This window comes from Palaemon carinicauda, chromosome 3 (assembly GCF_036898095.1).
Source record: "Palaemon carinicauda isolate YSFRI2023 chromosome 3, ASM3689809v2, whole genome shotgun sequence".
Classification (NCBI taxonomy): Eukaryota; Metazoa; Arthropoda; class Malacostraca; order Decapoda; family Palaemonidae; genus Palaemon; species Palaemon carinicauda.
Genome location: NC_090727.1, coordinates 147,345,098 through 147,366,997, shown reverse-complemented (window position 1 = coordinate 147,366,997; position 21,900 = coordinate 147,345,098). Strand labels below are relative to the sequence as shown.

The window sequence follows — 21,900 nt, the reverse complement described above, 5'->3', positions numbered from 1 at the left end:
GATAGCAGTGGATTCTAGTAATCTAACAGTTTATCAAAAGTTTCTTAACGGAACATTCATCCAGGTACTTATTTATAAGAGCAATATTTCTTAGATGATAACTTAGATTCTGAATAATTGTCCTTCAAACGGACATAAAAATAGTTTATTAGGCTGATTATAAAAAAAGCGCCAGAAAGTATTAGTATTTTCTGCAAAGCTGCGACTCTAGAAAAGTTTATAAAAGTTACGAGAATAGTTACAGATGGTGTCAAAATTATTTAAACCTGAATATATGTCTACTGCAGGCTCTATTGTAGAGCCTTTAAATATGAGGCCTCGAGACTATACAATAAGCTCCCACAAGACATCCTAATGACTGAAGATATTAGGGCTTTCAGAAGGAAACTATAAAGACTTTCTTGTTCTGCGAATATTTTAATTGTGATAATTTAACAGTAAATGAGCAAGCAGCGACGTGAAATGTTGAATGCTCTTGGATGAACATAAAACGACTGTGGAGTTCCTGTAGAGAGTACGGTTCCTCTGCAGTACAGGACCGGAAAAAGAGCCCTCAAAAAGTAAGGCAAGTACTTGCAGGACTCAAAATTGCACTGAAGTAAAGACTCTCATTACGAGGAAAAACACATCGACTGCCAATTCTACAACCAACATTACCATGAATATATATCTGACTTCGAAAGGCAATGCAATTTTAACCTAAATCTCTACGATTTATTTAAACAAAATCTCTTCGATTTATACTCGCGCCGAACATATATTTCAAATCATATCACATGTTTTAAGTTAAAAACTAACAATTCTACACAAGTTAAAAAATATACACCAATGAGCAAGAGCAAGTCTTTTACTAATTTTGTGATTCTTTCATCAACATCAATTTATATATATAAAACAAATATATACCACCTCCTTATTTGTCCAAGTTTACTGTCCAAGATCAGATTCATCGGAATTTAGCAAATTATCATCAAACCTAGAAACAAATTTTTCACCTTATGGTAGAATTGCAAAGTGTGATAAGATAAATTGTTAAGATAGCTTACAAACCGTCAAACTAGGATTTCATTGTGCTAAACCTTTCATAATTCTAATAATTTTCTTCAGGTATCTCGTAAAAAAATCCTAAAGGCAGAATTCCTTTTAATAACTTAACTTTAATATTTTTTTACATATACTAAGCGGAATCGGCAAATTACCCTTTAAAACTATGCATAACGGGTTAACAACCATTTACCCTTTAAGTAAAGGAGTTGAAACACTTGATGAAAACGAAGGAGTTGTGCTGAGGAGTTGTGCTGTAAATTTGTAAAGTAATATCGTTGTTTCTTTCAAAATAAAATTGCATTGTTGCAATGACTAGGAGCCTCGCATTACAAAAGACAATCACTTCTTACAGTTTAATTACGGTATTTGTATACAAGACCACGCTCTCCATATAGTGCCAAAATATGTAAATATTTTTTTCCTCTTTCATAATTTAAAACAATTCGCCACATGGGGAAAAATTATTATAAAAATACTATAGAATTCTAAAAAGAAAAAAAAAAACTAAGCATAGTTTCCTCACTAAACGACCTGGAACTAACATCGTCAACTTAGTCAACCAAACAGAAGTTCGTGATGCCAGCGTACATTTGCCATGAGGCGAATGGTTATAAATTAAGAAAAAATATTAAGAGGGAAACTATAGCTTTGCATAATTTGTCAGTATATGGAGAGCGTGATCTTGTAAACAAATACCTTAACTAATTACAGTTTAACTGTAAAGTTAATGAGGAATAAATTTTTCATAAAAAAGCGATGCAATTGTGACAAACTTTTCGCCGGATAAATATGAAATAAGTTTGTTATATAATGCGTTGATTTATTAAAATAGTTTAAACCCAACAAGCAGATTAAGAAATTGTTATAACTGGAATATTATAAGGTTGATAAATGTAAAAAGATTTCATCAAATCAGCCGCGTTGAATAGCTTACGTAACGTTGAAACTAACAAAATCTGTGTCTGGACACAAAATTGCAACCAACAACGTTATAAATGTGAATATCATTCTTAATCAATGAAACTATCCATCAAGGCAGAAGAGTCTCCGAGGAACACAAGAGGACCGTGCCAGAGTTAAGGGTCACTCATGAAAGTGTCTTGACAAATGACAAATTAAATTATGATCAGCGACCAAGCCTCCCCGCCCCTCCATCAAGCTGTGACCAGGGAGGGCCAGGCAATGACTGCTGATGACTCTGCGTCTACCTACGAGCTCTAACCTAAACAACCCTTCCCCTCAAGGTCGGTGAAGCTCCAGACAAGACATTATTGCGCTATTCCCTTAGCGCATTAATGGCCGCTTATCGAATATAACACGTTGTCATGATATAAAGTAATCACTAACCATAATCCCAATTTCTCTGAATCTAGGTCATATGGCCCGGCATTAGGACCGAAAAGGCCATTAAATGTAGAGGCGTAACAAGGAAACCACATAATTGCACAAACAGAAAGTGGACAGGAAGTCTAAAAGAACTGCAAATGGAGACCAGGGAAAAAAAAAAAAAACATTCTGCTAACACAGCTCGAGTCATCCTGCCCAGAGTTAGATAATAAGGAAGCTCCGAATGTAATCAGCTCAGACATTCTAAAAGAAATCTCTTGTCAATTTCTAATCACAGAATCTGAACTAGAGTTCTGAAGGAATTTTAAAGCACAGCCGCTGTAATTTCGGCAACATTAACAAGTCTAATAAGCAAGTTAAACCTATAATTTAATGAAATAAAATTTTACAAGTTTTAAACATTTCAATGTCTCCACGCGTAAAGTAAATAATAACCACTTAATTAAGACACTCAATATGACTAACCGACAAAGTGTATTTTATGCGAATAATTGTCGAAATGTATGGTTGGGAACACATCTGCAAATAACTAATCACTAACTGCATCAACATTCATAACTCATAAAAAGACCATGACCACATCTCATAGTCTGGAACACAAAAAATAAAACCACCGTAATTTACCTTCAAGATGCCTCCTATCGTATGTTGTCACTAGCACAAAAAAGAATTGACTAAACAGATATTTGAGGATCCAATCCACGAAATATTTTTAGCAGCTCTCGACCAATCAGAAGCAAAGAAAGAGGGAACCATTCCTGATTGGTTGGGGAACAAGGACACTCCAAGAATGAATGTTATTGTATTACGTCACAGCAAAGACCTGACATCTTTTGTTGAATAGAAAAATTGGAAAAGAGGAACAAGGACACTCCAAGATTGAATGCTGTGTATTACGTCACAGAAAACAGACCTGACATCTATTGATAACTAGAAAAACTGGAAAAGAGGAACAAGGACACTCCAAGAATGAATGCAGTGTATTACGTCACAGCAGACAGACCTGACATCTATTATTAACTAGAAAAACTGGAAAAGTTCTAGGTAGAAAAAAATGAGAAAAAAGTGAAAAAGGATACGTATAATCAAGAGTTAACCGAATTCCTTTACATTTAACGTTCAACAATTGTACCAAATTATAGAATTACAATTTGAATTTTGCATATTATAATAATTGCTACAAGCTTAGCTATAACACTTACTTCCATTCGTGATTGCTTGGTATAGACGTTTATGCTGAAATAGAGAGAGAATGCCTTCACTTCACATCACTGAGGTAAACAATGCAATGAACGTAAAATAAAGAAAATTATGTAACCTTTAATGAAAATACTTCCCACCTTCCATTATAAAAAGTGGGTCCTGGGACTTTGACAAATAAGTACATACATGAATCGAAGTTATTTAACACTTAATTTACCGTTATCATCGTTTCTCAAATTGCTTGCTTTCTACTCTTCGTGATCTTATTGTTTTCAAGTCTTTCATTTGATTTATTCCTTTTATAACGAACGCTCAATTACAGCAGTACATCAAATTTGTCCCCGGTAAGACATACTATACATACAAAAGGCATTACAATGCCAATGATTCTAACTTCTCTGCAGGCCCGTTGTTCAATCTTTTGGCAAGTTTGTTTTGCCAAATATTTAATTCCATTAATCCTCTGTTGGATATACAGGACTACTTTAATAGGTCAAATATATAGATATATTACCCTTTATTCATTAATTAATCACGGTTAACGCAATCTTCCGAGTCCATAGATTATTTGGTCTTCTAGTTCGCGAAAACTATTTGGTCTTCCAAAACGTAATTTACCCTTTTCCGAATAATTTCTACAACTAATATTTATGACAAACTGTTTTTATATGTTTTCACTTTTTCCCAATAGAAAATATTCTGGTGTTAGGGATATATTTCTATAGAAAAAATTCTGCTTTAGGTTTATGATTCATAGCTTACTCTTTGCTAAAATATTTCAGACGTCCTAAGCCAGTTCATATTTTATCAGAATAATGATTTACTATTTTAGATTTTAAATTTAGAAGAAAAAAACTTGTAGTGCAAGTTTCATATTTGAATTACTAACTTTTCATCGGGACTAACCGATTTTTTCCCAAATGCACAGCGGGCATAATTAACATTTATGTGGAATGGGTGGCAATACAGCACGTCATAGTCTAGGAAACCATGGGTAAACCATCGAACCGCACGTGGTACGATATCTATGACCATGTCCGTTGTTGGGCATTGGATGCAGACACGTCTACGGACCACGTTGCCAGCCAACTGTGGCTGACCGGCCTCTGGCACAAAGTCATATGCCAAGGCCTTTCCACACGAGGGGCTAATGCACGGCTGGCAAATACTTCGCAATCTTGTGGTATGGGAGGCAATCACGAGTGTAAATGAAGTCGGACGATAAAACACGGGCAAACCTTCTAAAAAAAATCTTAAGTGCCCCTTGTTGAGGTACTGGATGGGTGCCTGACAAATTGAACGATGCTCCCTGAACCGTCTCTCTAGCCCAGGGTCTGGCCCAAGTCATCCGTTCGCCTTCCTGTGCCATTGACTGTTAGAACTAACCTTTCAAATCTAGAGCGATCCGAGTAAATTTCTGTGGCCGCCCTGCATTTGCCTCGTGTGTCAGGAGCCTTAGCCTTTACTGCGTGCCTTGGACTGACCTAGCAACAGTGAGAATTACCGCCAAATCATTACGCCCGCTCTGGATTTGCCCCTTGAGTATTAGGGGATTAATATTCTGCTTCATCCTCTAGTGAGGCTAAGTTTATCAGGTTTAAGTTGGGTTTTTTTTTTTTGGTTGCTCTATTTAGATTGGTTTTGCAATTTGCTTTAAAATGTCATACCAATAATGTACCCTTCAATTTTAATTTATTATAAACATTGATTAAAGTGAAGCTAGTTTCATGACTTGCCTACTTTCAGCGGATATACATTATATTTCTGGTTTCAACGAAAGTTTGTCAATTTTCCTGCAATATTTTCCAGTAAAAACCATCATCTTGAAATTAAATTATACCGAAGCAATTTTTTTTCAGCAGTCCTCCGCTTAAAGATTAAATTTTAATCATCCACCCAAAATTAAGGTAGTTTCTGAAATAATTTGGTAATACTCAGGCCAGACCTTATGTTGTCAAAATGCCTATTTTTTAAAACCTTTTATTTATATGAAAATCACATTCCTGAATTTTTGGGCGAATTGAAAAATCCAAGTGAACAAATTGTATTTAATGTATTATACATTTGACATTTAATCTAAAAAAAAAAAGCTTAACTTGTACTTTCAAATTAGAAATAACATTAAAACATACATAGCGTAATTTATTTCACATACCACAAAATATACCATATACTTAAATATAAGACCAAATACTATGCAACTTTCATTTACAGTTTGATATACAGTACATGGACAATAAAGATAAAATTTTCTGCAAACTTGAGAGAATTTTCTACAATACCACGACGTCAAAAGAAGAATCCAGGCCCCTTAATTTCACAGTTTGATGTGATTGTGCGACTTAAAAGTTACTGTACAGATGCATAAGGAAAACATGCAGCCATACTGGATGTTATTGCAGGCAGTAATATACAATTTCAATTTGATGCTGGCAAGTTTATAAAAGTCAGTTTTAAGATACTTTGAGCTCAGAACAGCACAGGCATTTTAAAGGTCGCTCATGAGTGGCAGAGGCAAGGGACAGTGTCTTTGCCCTCGCAAGCAGGACAATGCCCTAGAGACTGGCCATATATTATATGATCAGCGCCCAAGCCTCCTCTCCACCTAAGCTAGGACCAGGGAGGGCCAGGCAGTGGCTACTGATGACTCAGCAGATAGCCACTGCCTGGCCCTCCCCTAAAGCCCCCAACCTTACCTCACAATGATGGTAAGGTTGCAGACACTAATGATACTAACGAGTCTGAGCGGGACTCGAACCCCCGACTGGCAAACACCAGGCAGAGACGCTACCAATCAGGCCACAGCTTATTTGGAGTTTATCGATGGGGCAGCTTCACTGAGTTTGTGATTGCAAAATTTGAATTTTTAAGTAAGATTCGAAGTGGAAGATGCTGAAGATTTAGATTTTTAAGCAGGCAGCTCAATTCAAGTATGTAATCTCTACAATTTGAGATGAATTTTAGAATGGTTTGGATAGATTGCAACCTAGTACAATTAGAAATTTTATATAAAAAGCTAAAGAAAAAGAAAAAAGTGCAGTTCTGATTGTATTAGATATTTAAGCAAACCGCTTATAAAGTCTTGTTAACACGTATACACAAATTTAGGAATCAAAACTAGTTATACTGCACTTGTTGAAAGCCACATCTTAAAAGTCATAATTTCCCAGCTTTATGGTGTGCAACCTGATGGCAAAGATAATGTACGCTACAGATTGACTTCAATCTTTGTCATTCAGTCTTTATTATAAATGACTAGAAATTAACAGCCATACAATCTGTTTTATTCGAACCGCTGCTGATCTTCTATGCAGAGGACTTCCAAAGCAGAGGAAAAGCCGTATTGGATCTCTGATCAGTTTTGCCATCTATGAACGGACGTTTTTACCACACTTCTGGTTACAAGAATTTGACCACCAATTTGCATTCCACACCGATTCATTCATAGAATTACAAGCCTGAAAAGATAAAAAGCGGCATTAGACTAAAAAATATGAACATCTTAAACTATTTAAACGACTTCAAGTTTTGCACTAGTTAAAAATATCAAGATATGGAAGAATTTGCAAAATTTTTAATAAGTCATCTCAATAGTTTTGCAATATAAAAAAATATCCATATATATTACACGTTTGAATGCTTACACAATTGTGAACATTAAATAAATTCTACTAAAAGTTAAAATATAGTTCAAATGTTTGCCCACAATTCAACTGTCAAACTTTACTGGAAAACATTCCGAAAATTTGATTAGTCTAAGGTTATAAACAATTTAATTACTAAACTTTTATTTGTAGAAGTGGACTTCAAATTTCTATAACTACAGTGGAACCTCTACATACGAATTTAATCCGTTCCAGAACCAACTTCGGATGTAGAAAATGTTCGGATGTCGAAACGAATTTTCCCATAAGAATACATTGAAATAGGATTAATCCGTGGTTGAGCCCAACAACCTATGATAACTTCTTAATAAACTACTACACAATTTTCCCATGAGAATAATGAACACTAAATTAGATAATAAGACATGTAAATAAGAAGAATTAGCTAAAAAATGATAAATAAGAAACTGGTTTTTAGCATCACTTTACCTTAGAAACTCCAGCGCAGGTGTTGTTAGTCTTGCTACGCAGAGAGGAGACGGACGGGCGGCGAGGAGGTAGAGAGGTTAACTACGATAAACATACAGTACCGTAACTTATTCTAACTTACACTAAGTGAACTTTACCATAACTTAGCTTTTTTTTTATTTTTATATTATATTTTTTTTTTACATTTTCTTTTTTTCTTTTTGATGATTACGTAATTTTAATTACTTTCACTCTCTACACTTAAAATTGACTGAATTTCTTTCGCTTCACTCTTTTCCGTTTTCTTTGTTTCACTTTCTTCCGCTTCACTCTTTGCAGTTTTCTTCGAATCACTTACATCCTCTTCATCACGAGTTCGCTTCGCAGTTTTTTTAAAAGAAATTATCGATAGATAATTGCTTGGTACGGCTTTTCAGAATGTTTCGAAAGTGAGTTAGGCAAACATCATTGAATTGAGAATCTACACGACAAACCTGCAATTTCTTTGAATGGTATTTGTCGATGAAGTCGACCACGTCTTGATATTTTCCTAACACCTCTTATATGCGCCGAACCTAACACATGTTCTACCTCCTCGCTCCCTTCCTCGTCATCACTCATGTGCTCCGACATAGCATGGAGTTCCTTGAGCTCATCCGTGGTAAGTTCGTCGTGATGTTCGGCGACGAGTTCCGTAACGTCATCTGCGTCGAGGTAGAGGTTCCACTGTAGATTTTGATGTGAAACATTAAGAGCAGGAACAGTGTGAGAAGTTATTTGAGTTCGTATATTTCGCAAATACTCTTTTCCCAATAGAATTTCAGGACAAGCTGTAAGAAAGAAAAATGGCATTAGTAATTTTTGTATACTATGAATTTCGTGTGCATGTCCATTTTACTAAAATCTTAACTTATTTCTTGACCTAAATTTTATCAAGTTACACAACACTAGATTAATGCTAGGTGCCAAGCTAAACTTGTACAACTTCAAGACAGCAACATTCTATAAAATTCTATAAAATTGCACATTAGTAAAATATTGGTTTATATATACTGTATAATATACACACAGAAATACAAACATTCCTAAATGATTAAAGAAGCTTGTTCAATAATGGCTTGCCTCCATGGTCGCACCAAAGTATTCAAAATCATTGGTAGTTATAATCGAAATTCTAGACCCACAGTTAGCCATTGTCTTACGTTTTTTTTTTTTTTTTAGGAAGAGTGACTTATACAAAAGACAACCTAAAACAATTGAGAACCAATGATGAACTACATTATATAGCCTACCTTAATTATCGGTAAATACTAGTAACCAGTATTTAAACACGCTATATAAAACCATAAAAAACTGATTACTGCTTAATCCTCTCTTCTAGGAACTTTAGAGTCATGAGCTCATGGTAAAAAGTTTTTCATTAGTTAAGAGTACAGAGGCCAATTAGAAGCTTCACAGTTTTGAATTTCAAGCATACTAACGTGGAAAACAAAGGGGTGGGGCCTTACCATATAAGAAATAACACCAGCCTTAATGGAGGATAAAAAAAGATTAATAAGGGAGAATTTAAGAAGTCTGGAGGTACCAAGAAATCTTAGCTTTAAACCATAATCGTCAGGTTTTAACCAAGCAATTTCAAAGTACAGACTTCCTTCAAGGGAAGTTAAGATTACATGTCACACTAAGTCAATAAGCTAGTTTAACGGTTATCAAAAAAAAAAAAAAACTTAAAAGACTGAAAAGACCCTTCAGGGTTATTACATCCTTCTACGCTTATTGATGCTAAGTGCCTCCGTTAGATTTCACTAGTGTAGCTTTAGCTTTTAATTCAAAAATTCTCTATCATCTGCTTACCCCTTCTTAAGCCTAAAATACACGTTCAAAAAAGCGTCAAAATTTTTGACGTAACTTTGATACAAAATTTCGATGCATAATTGCCCACACACGTTTAGGCGTTTTTCCCATCAAAATTCAGTATCAAAATCTTCGACATGGATGCATCAGTGGCCATAGCACTAGTGTTGGCATTGGACTGATAAACCTCCTGGTAAACGTCGGAAATGGTCAAAAGACTAAGAAGTTTGATCAAAATTTTGACAGGAGCCCACACACGCATAAAAAAATTTGACTTCAAAAAATATCAAACTGATTTGATCAACCAAAATTTTGCTTCAAATCTTTTTTTGACATCAAAGCTGTCCTACACACAAATTTTGCATAAAAATTTTGATGCAAAATTTTGAAGCTTTTTTTTGAACGTGTATGGGCCCCTTTAGTCCTCAGTCATGTAGGCGTGGGTCTTCAACTTAGTGCCTTGTGGGGCCCAACTAACTTTTCGTGAAATAATCTCTTGGGGAGTGCAAAGAGCATGCCCAAACCATCTCCACCTACCCTTCACCATGATCGCATGACACTTGTGTAATCTTAGTATTTCTAATCATGTCCTGTCATTTAACTCCCAATATCCTTTTGAGGGCTTTGTTCTCAACTACTAAATCTTTCGGAGATTTTTCATTGTCATAACATGACTCCTGTCCATGTAGTAGCACTGTCTCACTAAACTGATGTATAGTCTGATTATTGTAAGTAACTTCAGGCTACTTGCTTTCTAAATTTTACCTAGCCTAGCCATTAACTAGTTTCGTCTTTTCAATCTTTCACAAAGCTAATTCTAAAAACCCCGTATTAGAGATAGTTTCTAAACGCTTAAATTGTTCTACCTTAATCCTTTCTCCCTCCAATGATTAAATAAGGATTTTCCACTGCAAACTCTTACCATCCGTTTCATTTATCTTGAGCCCAACCTCGTGTAACATTTCATTCATTCTGGTAAGCAAACATTAAAAATCCTGGTGTTCTAATAAGGACAGCATCATCAGCATACTCGTTGTCTTAATTTCCAATCACCAATCCAGCCCAACCCTTCACCACCTCACTGTTCTACGCCTTATAAAATCCATGAGGCTAAACATAGGTGGCAACACATTCTGGAGTAGTCCACTGTTCACTGGGAATCAATCTTTAGGATTAATATTAACTTTGCACTTGTACTTAGGAACAATAAAATTCAACTATTTTATTGGAAAACAAATTTAAAAATCCTAGGAAGTCAGTCTGCCTAATAGAAAAAAATTGATGACTTACTATAAGTCTAATTTAAATTTACACCTCTAGAATACCCAGAGTAACGGATTTAAAGAAAATACAAAAACTGGTTCACCAAGGTTGACCAGGGTTCTATATTCTGTATAACGAAAGATTTTCTACACTTCGGGGTATCCCTTTTGAAGATTAAAGAAAATACCATCTTAGGAACTTTGCTAAAGATTGAAGATCATACAAAAATTTCTACAAAGTAGTATAAATGTAGCTAAAAGCTATTGAATTTGCTTAAAACCAACTAAAACCTGGTAGTAATTAAGACTTGCAAACTAAGGTATTAGCTAGTATGCTGCACGAAGTAACATTTGTAAGCTATAGCCCTTAAAACAGCAGTTTTGCTATGACGGAACTACAGTACACCTAATCTGCACGACCTATAGTAACCTCTTCAGAAGTACAGTACATAATGACTATGCATGACAATTTTTGACTCCCACTGCTAAGTTTCTCAGCTGTTACGCTACTGAACATTTTGTCATTGAAAACTGCATTCACTGCGCCAAACTGCCTAACAGTTTCTACACTACAAAAATACCAGCACCATCCGGACAAAGTTCAAAGTTTTATAGTTAAACCCTTTCTATATTTATGACATTACTTTAACAGTCAAAAGTTTCAAGAAAAGTGCTAAATTAATTACAACAAAATGCAGAGCGCTTTGAAAATCATTAAAATCTGAAAATTCATTAATTTCATTGGCATTAAAATGCATTCATTGCTAGTTGCCTCTGGCAGCTGTAATTCTGAGATTATTTTCCTGTTATCTGAAGCGAATCGAACACTGGTTAACCACCTCAAGCAACATTGTGCCCATATTCTAATTACGGATAAGGATTCCTCCACATCGTTTCTTTCGAGGACATTTATTTGTTTGAATTAAAAGTGGAAAAGTCAAACCTATAAGTATTACTGACAACCCTTTGGCAAGGTGCAAGGTTTGAAAACCAAAGAATTAACTCCGAGGTCTAGATCGTCAACAGCGATAAAGTAAACAATGAACTACATTCCACAACCATGATTTTTCCACACTAACCGACGTATGGATATCTATGCTACTAACGACTCGAGTGTTTGTCCTAATTTAAGGTAGTACACCGAATAAAAAAAAGAAGCTATTTCGAAGGTATCCCCCAAACCCTTCCTACTATTCAACCCTTTCTCACCTGATTTATCATTCATCCATCTATCCGGCATCCTTTCCGCCAAGATTTCCTTTCTATAATATATATATATATATATATATATATATATATATATATATATATATATACATACACACGAGCTGAAAGAGCAAAAAGGTACTATAATAGTTTTTTTACCGGCTACCTTAGGGCACAGTCCACTCTTTAAGATAGCATTTTACCTCACAAGGGTTAATTGGGAAGTAACTACATGACATTCACAAATGAACGAGCATCTCATTTTGGTAATCTCATTTGAACTACCAAAGGGTTGGAAAGTTTTCTTTCCAAATCACAGTAATCAACAGCCGTTTTGGATCCACAAGACTTTGAAAGAAACATTTTATTCACTGGAGATGTGGGGCTTTATCACCGTAATTTAAAAATTTGCGTTGAAAGAAATTTACATGTAAAAACAGTATGGTGAGTATTTATAATTTCGTAATTTTAAATTAAATTACAGATATTACCCTCCGCAACCAATTAGCGGCCCCCAACCACATTCACTGGCAGCAGTCAAAATTTCCGCCCATCCAACTACCCACCTACCACAGTTTAACGGTATTCATATTAAGTTGACCCACGTAATTATAAACTTACCCAAACGGATACTCAAACCCACTAACATATACTTTTAAACTTACGATATCGACCAAAGTTATTCAAACACCATATTTAATTTCCCTAATAAAGCATTATCCAGTTTACTGCAAATAGTTTAAACTATTAAATTCCCCCACAAATTATAAAAGTTTCCTACCCCGAAAGCCCCACAATTTACGTGATTGATTTCACGTACGACTAATTCTATAACTAGTGGAATAATGATTGAAGCCCATGGACTTCATAGATGAATATAATATAAGAAACTAAAACTGTAGTTTAATTACCTATTAACACAATTAGCAGTAATAAAACAGTAAATATAAAAAACTACAATAATCTCAAAAAAAAAAAATAGCAGTAACAAATACACAAAGCCATAGCATAGTACTTGTGTGTTATTACATGCAAGAATTTTGAAATGTTCCATGACATTACAGAGTTACCTGGAATTCCAACGCCATATTAGCCAGATTAAATTCAGATTCTGGCTTAATTTAAAATAGATAATAGGCCTCCATTACACTGGTTTATCACTTTCTTTAAAGTTGTGTCGTCCAATTCAAATTTAAAGTTATTACCACAAAAAAAAAAAAAACTCCCATTGGCAAAGTATACAAATTTTTAACAGAAGGTTTCATACAAGTTTTCCTTACTCGTAACTACAAGATAAAAAGGTTATACACAAAATTTGATGGTAATTGCGTAGTTTCAATAAGATTCTTACAAAGTACAGTACATGTTTTGTAGTTAAATGCAAGTATTAGTTTTCAAATTACTCTAAACCTGAAAATATTCGAATTTAATTCTAAGCTCACAATCACTTTTGACAAGCAGTACATGTACGAACTGTGCAAGTTTATAAAGTGGGTCATTTACGGGACATTTTTGATAAATAGCTATATACTAAACGGAAGTCTAAAACAATTACCTTAGGAGATGAATTTACCAAGTTTGGAAATTTAATAAACTTTTCGGGGAAACTGACTGCAGTCACTCTGGAACCGAAACAGGTGGAGTAGCTAAAAAATAGCTCTAAATTCCTGGAACTTATGCAGGAATACATGGAAGCTTGATGTTGAAAACGCTAGGCAATGATTAAGTCGTGGAAATAAAGGTTGGCAGAAGCTAATGTAACGAACGCATTTGCTGTAACCCACCACGTCTCTTAAATGTAAAGAACTGATTTAGACAATGACATGGTATTCCCATTTTAATCTATCAATACGTAAATTATGTATCAAAGCCCAATTAATAAAAAATAAAATGCAAAAGTAACCAGCATTCATATTTCGTATGGCGAATTCATCGCGATTAACTTTTATTGACCAAATAATGCAAACTTACATAGAATGAAGAAAACCACATTCCTAAGAGTAAAATTACCACGCGTTAAAGTACGCAAATGCCCAATAAGTGCCCATCAAACAGATTTTATTCTCTATCATTAAATTATCTATTAGCAGCACACAGTAACCTCTATTAAAAACGGAACCCATATACTTTTACTAAAAACGGAACCCATATACTTTTACTAAAAACGGAACCCATATACTTTTATTAAAAACGTAACCCATATTAAAAACGGAACCCATATACCCATATTAAAAACGAAACCCATATACCCATATTAAAAACGAAACCCATATACCCATATTAAAAACGAAACCCATATACCCATATTAAAAACGAAACCCATATACCCATAATAAAAACGAAACCCATATACCCATATTAAAAACTGAACCCATATACTTTTATTAAAAACGGAACCCATATACTTTTATTAAAAACGTAACCCATATACACATATTAAACACGGAACCCATATTAAAAACGGAACCCATATGCCCATATTAAAAACGGAACCCATATGCCCATATTAAAAACGGAACCCATATGCCCATATTAAAAACGGAACCCATATGCCCATATTAAAAACGGAACCCATATGCCCGTTTGAAACCGAATCCATCGAAGTACACAAATGTGCAAAACAGTATTTGCAATGCAACAAACTTCCTGTGGTATTTCACCAAGTAAAAAAATAGTATTTTCCGAATACTAAAAACTTTTTAAGGGCTTTTATTCAGGTACCGTCGACTTCTAGACTTGGGTACTTTCCCAGTTACAAAACTTCACTGCTATTAACCCATCAAGATTCTATAGCGATAAGTTTACCTTGAAAATCAGTTATTCATTCGCCGTTGTTTATACACTCAAAATTGCACTAAAGCACTAGTATTAAAGAGTAAAATCTGTCACTAACGCCCAAATTACTAGGTTGAAGATTTATTTTCTAAACAGTCAAGCAATTTTAAAACGCCTTTGCGCTATATAATTTGGACAATCTTTAGTATTTTGGCTCAAAGCCACTTCATAAAACAGGAATATTTAAAAAAAAAATGTTTTGATAATATCAAAGCTTTTTAAAGCAGAATTGCAAATAAAGTTGAAGCTTCCGAACCCAACTGAGAACTAAAGAAAGAATTAATGTAATCAAATAATTGTGTGAACTTGGTTAACGCACACTTGATAGTTTCATCTGCCATTACCCCCGCCCTACCCCTACAAGGGCAAGCTTGAAAAAAAAAAAAAAAAAAAAAAGTATTCTCCCCCGCCCCATAAGGTTAGTTTCGAGGTGAAATACCACATTACGGGAACCCATAGGGCCTTAAGTTATATAAAAACTTTTAAAAATGGGAAAAAATTTCTTAAGTTACATTACAGTCTTCGTACAGCGCCAATAAAAAAAAAGTTCATTTTGACGTCGACGAGTCGACAAATTTTATCGAAATTTAATTTCAAGTTTTTAAAGGCACTTTAATACACCATCTAGTCAAAACCATTGTAACCTCTGGATCCATGTAATTTCTGGACATAAAAAGACTAATACTGTCAAATTCGTGTCAGTAAAGTTGATATGCACAACACTATTTACCGATTATCGCCACGAGCGACCAAAATATCAAGTAATTCCATAACCTCTTATGAAGTTTGATATACTAAATTTCCTTACCTGCATGGAGTAAAACCAAAATTACTCCCGCACGCCGCCGACAATCAATCAAAAAGAACCCGTTATTTTCAGCAAAGGGTATAGAGGTTGGCTCAGGATCCATTTCTGGAAAGATTTTCAGTAGCTCTTAACCAATTACATAGCAAGGAAAGAGAGAACGATGTCTGATTGGCCGCGGAACAAGGACACTAAGAATGCATATTAGCGCGTTTCAAGTTACTGTAAACCGCACTGACATCTATTGTTGAACAAAAACAACTGGAACCGTAACACACACGAAGAAAATGGAGAAAGAAACAAAAATAATGCTCAGAACATTGCGAGTTTCTTTAATTCTTTCCACACCAAACGTTCCAGAGCTTCACCAAATTTTAGAACAGCAATTTCAATTTTACACAGCAGTGTAAGTGGACAGTTTTACTCTAAAAATGAATCAATTAAAGAAAAGTATTTTTGGATAAAAAAAAAAAAACGATATTCTAAAACTGACTATTAACTTCACCTTCTGTCTGCTTCAAGATCTATCATAGTATAAAGTGGACATTTAATTCCTCCTTTCCTCTATATTGTATGGCAAGAAATATGCCAATACATGTACCCAAGTCTATAGACCTTGACTTGTACTACGGTACCTTGTCCTTCCGAAGAAAAGGTCTTGAAAGTCTTATCAAACGTTAACACCTCTGAAGAAATTTCTTGCAAATCATAAATGCAATAAATCTTCTTCCAGCCCCGAAAAGCAGCTGTTGGATTTCATTTTGAAAATTATACGAGAATATATGAAAAGGTAATTATACTGTGAACACAGTTCTCTCTCTCTCTCTCTCTCTCTCTCTCTCTCTCTCTCTCTCTCTCTCTCTCTCTCTCTCTCTCTCTCTCTCTCTCTCTCTCTGATTTACTTAACAGAGTAGGTGCCATTAGATTGTTAGATGCTATTTCCTCTGTATGCTTAGATAACTTTGTTCCAACTGGAAAGCTGTCAAATCAAATTCCTGTAGTTTTAACAATAACATTCTCAGACCTAGTACTATGGAAGATATAAGTACGGAATTTTAGGCAAATTGGTGAAAAGTGGAAGAAATATAACAAGGCTCCAACAATATAAAAACAAGTACTTTAGGAATGAGAACCTCTCTCAAGTAGGCCATACCAATCCTCAAACGTGCTCTAGATAAAATAATGATATTAATGGCTCCAGCTATACTTATAGAAATAACAAAATTGGCAACTATAGTGATCATATTAATATTAGAGGTAATATATGGCTGCTATAACTGCGGCGAATTTAATCACCAACAATCAAACTGCAGATTTGATCATAAACTAAGATGTAACTTATGTTATGAATTTGGTCACATGAGTAGATTATGTGACCAAAACCCCAACTACTAGAATCTTGGCTAGGAAGACTTCTAGATTCAGTGATATGTTAACGGTAGTACATATTAATGCCAAATCCTTGTCGAGTCATAAACTTGAAAAAGAACTTATATGTTAAACGAACAAAACATTGATATTCTATGTGTTACCGAAACATGGTTATACACTAATACAAGAGGCGCATTTATGATCATTCCCCTGTATGATGTGTACCGTCCGGATCAAGGTCAGAGTGGAGGGGTATGTATATTTGTCAGAAACTATTTAAAGGTCACCGAAATTATTTTAACGATCGATTAATGTGAGGGCGTAGAAGACAAGTGGATCTCGATCCAATATCGAAAGTGTCCTGTTATTGTAGGATACGTACATCGCCATCCCAAAGCACCGACAACCTCTTTTGATTATATATCCGATATTCTTAAAGAAATTATTCTACGAAATAAGTATATATTCATTCATGGGGATTTTAATGATCTGCTAAAGACCTAGAATAAAATGTACAAACTAATCAAAACACTAAATTTCGATCAAATAGTAAACAAACCTACTAGAATTACTCCTATATCAGCGTCTTTAATCGATCTCGTAATAACAAATGCCAGACATATGATGACAAATATTGACATTATACCAAGCTTGGTGGCAGATCACGAGACAATCTTAACTCATTTGAATATTCGTTTGCAAAATTATTCTTCAGACTATCTTTATGTTCTCACGAATAACGTAAATATATTAAATGGAATTCTAAAGGGAGCAATTTAATTTCAGAAGAAACTACAGACATTACTTTTCACAAGATCATATCATTTGGAAGATGCTACAATCAAAGAATTGTATAAGTTGTAATGAAAATGTTTCGTTAGATGATTGATATGGACCTGCCAGAGCAGTAGTTCACTCTATTTCAGTGGAGGGTTGGATTTAAACCCAAAACAAGTAAACAAGTAAATACAGACAATGTAAACAACCAGGTTGGAATTTTAAACGACGTCTTTACATCGTGCCAAAACATTTGTTCTCCAGTTGTAACGAAAGAAATCGTTCGTCCCCATTAATAAAGATAAAATAAAGCGGGACATGAAAGAAATAGACAGACTGAAAAGCGATCTAATAAAAAAATCAAACTTTTAAATTCTCTCTGAAGAAGAGAGTAAATTCAAAGTTAGCTGGAAGTCGTAAGCAGTATTACAAAAGCGAATATCAGAAAGCTAAAGACAACGTTTCTGCTACTTGGAAAATAAAAAACATATGCTATTTGATGGACAACAAACAGATGGGAGCTCTATGCCATTGCCAGCAGCAACCGATGTACACGCTAAGGCTGAAAAAATTCAATGATTTTTTCGCTGAGGTCGGGAAAAAACATTTCGAAAAAACTGACTGAGCATTGAATTGTGCCCCTCTGAGGAATCTTGTAACTTTTTTCTTTTCCTCTGTGGCTTTGCTAGTTTCGCTGATTTACTAGTGTTTTAGCTTTACTTTTATCTGCATTATCCAAGTTTTCTGCCAAATTTCCTCTAATGTTGTTGGAGGATTTTCTAAGGGTCTAGTTTGTTCTTGGTCTACTGTGTCTAAGTTATTGTACAGACTAAGATTAGGTTGGTTTCCGTACACTTTCTTGCCCTCTTCACAAAGGTGTATTCCATCTCTTCTGTATAATTTTATCTTGCCGTAGAAATTATACCAAATATCTATAAATTTCACTTTCTTTCTCTGGCATGTGACCTCTCGTTAATCCTTATGGCCTTACTGAGGGTGAAGTGGCTGACATTGGGCGGTATTCATAAAGAAAAAGGATATGCTTATACTTGCAAAATATGAAGGAAATCCTTCTACTTGTATTCATAAACATTTCAAGCAAAAGCTTCTACTTTTAGAGCAAAGGCATAACCTTATAATCACATAAAAGTAAATGGTTATACATAAAGAAGACCCTTTACTTCATATAAAGAGCATATGCTTCGAAAAAGCAGAGTCTGGTTAGTAGCAGACTGCAGTTTGAAGAGAAAGGTTGTTCTGTCCGATTCTCAGCACGATGGCAGATTTTGTGGATGTGAGGCATAATAAACAATACATGCCCCGTTTACCCACACTTGATCGTGATTTCAAGATGTTATTCCGTTTTGAAGAAAAAAATGTACAGTGGCTTGCGGACATATCTTGTCCACACCTGGAATCTCGATGAAATATGCATTTTACATTTGCTTTTGCATGTATAAACAGTTAGGAGAATACGAAGGCTGTTGTATTTAGGGATGTATGTATGTACAAAAAGTATGTATGTATGTATGTATGTGTATATATATATATATATATATATATATATATATATATATATATATGTATATGTATGTATGTATACATACATACATACATACATACATACATACATACATATATATATATATATATATATATATATATATATATATATATATATATATATATATATATATATATATCGATTCGTACCAGAAATAGATTGTTCTAAATCCCAAACCTGAAATAATTTAGCTGAAATCAACTGTTTCAATTCGGTTTGCTTTAAACCTCAATTACCCTTCGCCCTTCATCCAGGTATCTTAAAGTTTCCATCAAACTGCAAAGTTGCGTTTAGAATCTTCAAAACTTTCCAACGCAAATCCATAAATCAAATCACGTAGTTTATTATTATTATTATTATTATTATTATTATTATTATTATTATTATTATTGTTGTTGTTGTTGATATTGTTATAAAACAAGAATGGAATTTTTCGCGAGTCCTAAAAGAATTCGGAAGAAAATCTTCTTAGATTTCCAAATGGCTTCAGAAGAAATAGCCATAGACTTAGCATGGAATTCTGAATGCCTCCAGAATAGAATCTCAGAACGGTATCGGAAGAAAACTTTCCCGAATTTCCAAATGGCTTCAGAAAAAATAGCCATAGACTTAGCATGGAATTCTGAATGCCTTCAGAACGGTTTCGGAAGAAAACTTTCCCGAATTTCCAAGTCTTCAAAGGACATAGCCGTATACTTAACATGCATTTCTGACTGACTCCAGAACTGAAATTTCCAGGAGCAGTCCTGAACAACTCCTCCCCGAGCTTCAAATGACTTCTGAAGACCTGATCTTCATTTTTTCAAACGTAGCCTGCAACACCTCACATGATCTGTATGTAGCTGGCGAAATCTAACCAAGGAATTGCGCGTCAATAGGAGTAAGAGGAAATGAGTTGATGACTGGGAGAAGGATTTCACTTAACTCACAGAGATCGTGTTCTGGCGGTATAGGAAGCTGCCGGTAAGAATTATGTGTTACGTCTTCGGAACACCATCAACTACAGATGGTTTTGGTTGCTGCCGAAGTTGCCGATCGTTCGTTTTATATCGCCCGACCTATAGAAAGACACGGGATCTTCCGTTGGCAGCTGAGCTTTGAAGATCATAATGTATACGCCTTGAAGGATCCTTTGCTTGAGCTTTTGCGACGATGTCTTATTAAAGGAGACTCTTTGAAAAAGTACGAGGCTTTGTATCGGTGCAAAAACGGATTGCGGGGAATGAGGATGGAGGCAGAATGGTTCAACTGAACAGTGAGTGACGTGTAGTTCTTCAACAGGATTGTCCCAAAATTCACCAATGAAGTAAGGACATATCCAGACGACATTGGTAAATATATTATGTTGCTCGTCATTTACTATGGCATGATAGTGTATGCGGAGAAATCGATAGTATTCATCTCTTTACTCATTTCCCAGATAGGTAAAGAATAAATCTCTTTTGAAATCTAGAAGGACACTGACGAACTAAGGAAAAGAGACAATGCAATCTCGAAAGAAACAGATAATCTAATGAAAGAAGATCTTGAAAACTAGAACACAGGAAAGAACAGCGAAGAGGAGCCTCTAATGCCAGAGGTAAGACACCTAAAAATAGAGAGCCTCTAATGCTATAAGTAAGGCACCTCAAAATATAGATCAAAGACCCTCTAATGCTATAAAAGTATGGAACCTAGAAATATATGTAAAAGAACTTCTAATGATAGAAGTGTGGGAGCTAAAGAGAGAGGTCAAAGAACTTCTAATGTTAGAGGTGTGGGAGGTATAAAGAGAGGTCCAAGAACTTCTAATGCTGGAGATAAGGGAGCTGAAATGAGGTAAAAGAACTTTTAATGCTAGAGGTGTGGGAGCTAAAAAAGAGGTCAAAAAAACTTTTAATGCTAGAGGTGTGGGAGCTAAAAAAGAGGTCAAAAAAACTTTTAATGCTAGAGGTGTGGGAGCTAAAAAGAAGTCAAAGAACTTCTAATGCTAGAGGTGTGGGAGCTAAGAAGAGATCAAAGAACTTCTAATGCTAGAGGTGTGGGAGCTAAGAAGAGATCAAAGAACTTCTAATGCTAGAGGTGTGGGAGCTAAAAAGAGGTCAAAAAAACTTCTAATGCTAGAGGTGTGGGAGCTAAAAAGAGGTCAAAGAAATTCTAATGCTAGAGAGGTGTGGGAGCTAAAAAGAGGTCAAAGAACTTCTAATGCTAGAGGTGTGGGAGCTAAAAAGAAGTCAAAGAACTTGAGGTGTGGGAGCTAAGAAGAGATCAAAGAACTTCTAATGCTAGAGGTGTGGGAGCTAAAAAGAGGTCAAAGAACTTCTAATGCTAGAGGTGTGGGAGCTAAAAAGAGGTCAAAGAACTTCTAATGCTAGAGGTGTGGGAGCTAAAAAGAGGTCAAAGAACTTCTAATGCAAGAGGTGTGGGCGCTAAAAAGAGGTCAAAGAACTTCTAATGATAGAGGTGTGGGAGCTAATAAGAGGTCAAAGAACTTCTAATGCTAGAGGTGTGGGAGCTAAAAAGAGGCCAAAGAACTTCTAATGCTAGAGGTGTGGGAGCTAAAAAGAGGTCAAAGAA

General features: G+C 35.0%; 1 protein-coding gene across 1 annotated transcript; it reads right to left on the bottom strand.

The window, feature by feature from the left end:
• Positions 1-6,423: 6,423 nt before the first annotated feature.
• LOC137637920 (uncharacterized) lies at positions 6,424-15,850 on the bottom strand. Its single transcript, XM_068370029.1, has 3 exons — positions 15,636-15,850; positions 7,692-8,500; positions 6,424-7,055 (listed from the first exon to the last, which is right to left on the bottom strand). The coding sequence occupies exons 1-2, from the start codon at positions 15,736-15,738 to the stop codon at positions 8,136-8,138; spliced, it is 468 nt and encodes a 155-aa protein (XP_068226130.1). The 5' UTR covers positions 15,739-15,850; the 3' UTR covers positions 6,424-7,055; positions 7,692-8,135.
• Between the last annotated feature and the right edge of the window lie 6,050 nt (positions 15,851-21,900).